We start from the raw sequence: 2,570 nt of genomic DNA, 5'->3' as shown, positions 1-2,570 counted from the left end.
GTTGACACTTGCAGAAAGACTTGGTCCTCGACCTAGTGTAAAAGACAGATTGGGCCCTCGTGAAGAATTGATGATTCCTCCGAAGAAAAGAGCCCGAGTGATGATGGGTGAGACTTCGTCTCGTCGTGATGGGGCGTGCGGCCAAGCTGAGTGTAGCAAAGAGTAGTCTTCGACATTACTATCTACAATTACTATTATTGTTTGTGCGCTTTCCTTTTTAGTTGTGTGTGATGGGCTTCGCCCGGAATAAAATATTGTAATGGGCTTCGCCCGGAATTTAGAATAAATAAAAACTTATTATTTATTAGAAATCCCCAGTTTCTGCATCAAAAATCTCATTTTTGTTTTACATGTTTTGGTTGAACTCTTAACTAAGAGTTGCCTACGCATCTGCTTTGCAACAGAATCAAACCGAGTCCGTAGTTCTCACATAAAATATTTCATGCAGTGTTGATAAACAACTCATAACTTATTCTAAAAACATTTGCAATTCAAATAATTATTTCATAACATTTGAGAATGAGGTAATCAAGGATAATATTTCTTCAGCTGGTCCAAATTCGTAGGATTCCTGAAGTCATTCCCATCCAAATTTGTTAACCAAACAGTGCCTCCTAACAAAATCTTCTTTACCATATAAGGGCATGCCCAAATTCTTTTAAACTTACCCCTCGGGTTAATAGGTAACAAAGCTCTGACCAACTTGAGAACCAGATCACCCTTACTAATTCCCCTTGGTTTCACCTTTTTGTTGAATGCTCTCTCTATCCTTTTGTGGTAGCGTTGGACATGGTACAATGCGTTCAAATGTGGCTCATCGAGCATGACTAGTGAATCATATCTTGCTTGAACCCAATCGACTTCAGGAACTTGGCTTTCTAGTAGGATTCTTAGAGATGGTACTTCCAGCTCAATTGGTTGAACCGCTTCCATTCCATATACCAAGTAATACGGGGTTGCACTCGTGGCTGTTCTAATTGAAGTTTTATACCTCTATAATGCGAAGGATATCTTCTCTGGCCACTCCCTATAGTCGTCAGACATCTTCCTCAAAATGGTTGTAACTATTTCATTAGCAGCCTCTACTGCACCATTCGTCTATAGTCGGTATGGTGATGACTTGTGATGTTTGATTTTATACTTTTCAACTATAACCGTGGTCTCAACTTGGAAATGAGTTCCGTGGTTGCGGATGAACTCATGTGGTACTCCGTACCGGCAAATGATGTCATTCTGAATGAACTGTGCCAATTGCTTCGCTTTTAGCACTTTTTAAGACTTAGCTTCTACCCACTTCGTGAAACAGTCAATTGTAACAAGAATAAAACAATGCCCTCTAGTTCCTGATGGGTTTACTTTTCCAATGATGTCGATTCCCCAGGTTGAAAATGACAAGGGTGATGTCATGGTGTATAACATAGAAGGTGCCACATGCTGTATATTTGCGAATATGTGACAATTGTTACAGTGCCTGACATAATTGCAATAATCCCTTTCCATCGTTATCCAGTATTAACCAAGCCTTATGATCTAACGGACTAACATATGGGCATTTATGTGTGGCCCACACTCACCGTCATGGACTTCCACCACAACCTTTTTAGTTGTCGGTTTATCGATGTATCGCAACAAAAGATCTTGAACCGTCTTCTTATACAATTGCCCATCATCGGTCTTAATGAATTAGGCGGATAACATTCGCAGAGCCCACTTCCCACGCGTGTCAAGGTCGGGAGGATACTCTCCTATTTTCTTGAAATTTCAAAATGGTTGTTTACCAAGGTTCGGTTTCACCTTCCTTGGCATCATCGATTACACTCACATAGGCAGGTGACAATCATCGTTCAACACATATTGGCATACTGTCTATGTGGTCGGAAATGTTGATCAAGGCGGCTAGCTTAGACAACGCATCTGCAAACTGATTTTCTTATCTCAGGAGGTGAACATATCGAATATCCTCGAAGTACTTTTCCAATTCTTCGATCCTGGTTTAAAATAGGACCAAACTTTGGCTCTTAATTTTCCATGACCCACCAACTTGATTGATCAGAAGGGACGATTCTTCATGTACTAACAACTTCTTCACACCCAATTCTAGAGCACTGCGTAAACCAAGCAACATGCTTCATATTCAGCGGCATTGTTTATGACATTGAAATCCAATTTGATGAACACGAGCACGTGTTCACCTGTTGGAGAGAAAAGGAGAACGCCCACTCCATATCCCATATAGTTCGATGCTCCATGGAAATACAAATCCCATAAGTCATTCTCGACGTGTACCACGTCTTCGTCGGGAAATGACTAAGTGTCGACGACTTCTGTTTCTTCGATTGGATTAACGGTGAGTAAATCGCCAACCGCCCTTCCCTTAATCACTTTCAAAGGTATATATTTGAGATCGAACTCTGATAACATGAGGGTCCATCTCAACATTCATCCATTTAGCACTGGTTTTCCAAACAAGTACTTGATTGGATCCATTTTGGAGTAGACACTCACACTATAGCTAAGCATGTAATGTCTTAATTTCATCGTTGCCCGGACTAGGGCCAAATACATCTTTT

General features: G+C 40.7%; 1 protein-coding gene across 1 annotated transcript; it reads right to left on the bottom strand.

Moving 5' to 3' along the window:
- Positions 1-528: 528 nt before the first annotated feature.
- LOC141630570 (uncharacterized) lies at positions 529-933 on the bottom strand. Its single transcript, XM_074443359.1, has one exon. The coding sequence runs from the start codon at positions 931-933 to the stop codon at positions 529-531; it is 405 nt and encodes a 134-aa protein (XP_074299460.1).
- Positions 934-2,570: the final 1,637 nt, after the last annotated feature.

This window comes from Silene latifolia, chromosome Y (genome assembly GCF_048544455.1).
Source record: "Silene latifolia isolate original U9 population chromosome Y, ASM4854445v1, whole genome shotgun sequence".
Classification (NCBI taxonomy): domain Eukaryota; kingdom Viridiplantae; phylum Streptophyta; class Magnoliopsida; order Caryophyllales; family Caryophyllaceae; genus Silene; species Silene latifolia.
Note: the sequence above shows the minus strand (reverse complement) of the source record. Positions and strands in the feature narration are given on the sequence as shown.

What these genes read in the sequence shown, in the direction of transcription:
- LOC141630570 (XM_074443359.1), bottom strand. Translation starts at nt 933, where the DNA reads ATGGAAGCGGTTCAACCAATTGAGCTGGAAGTACCATCTCTAAGAATC.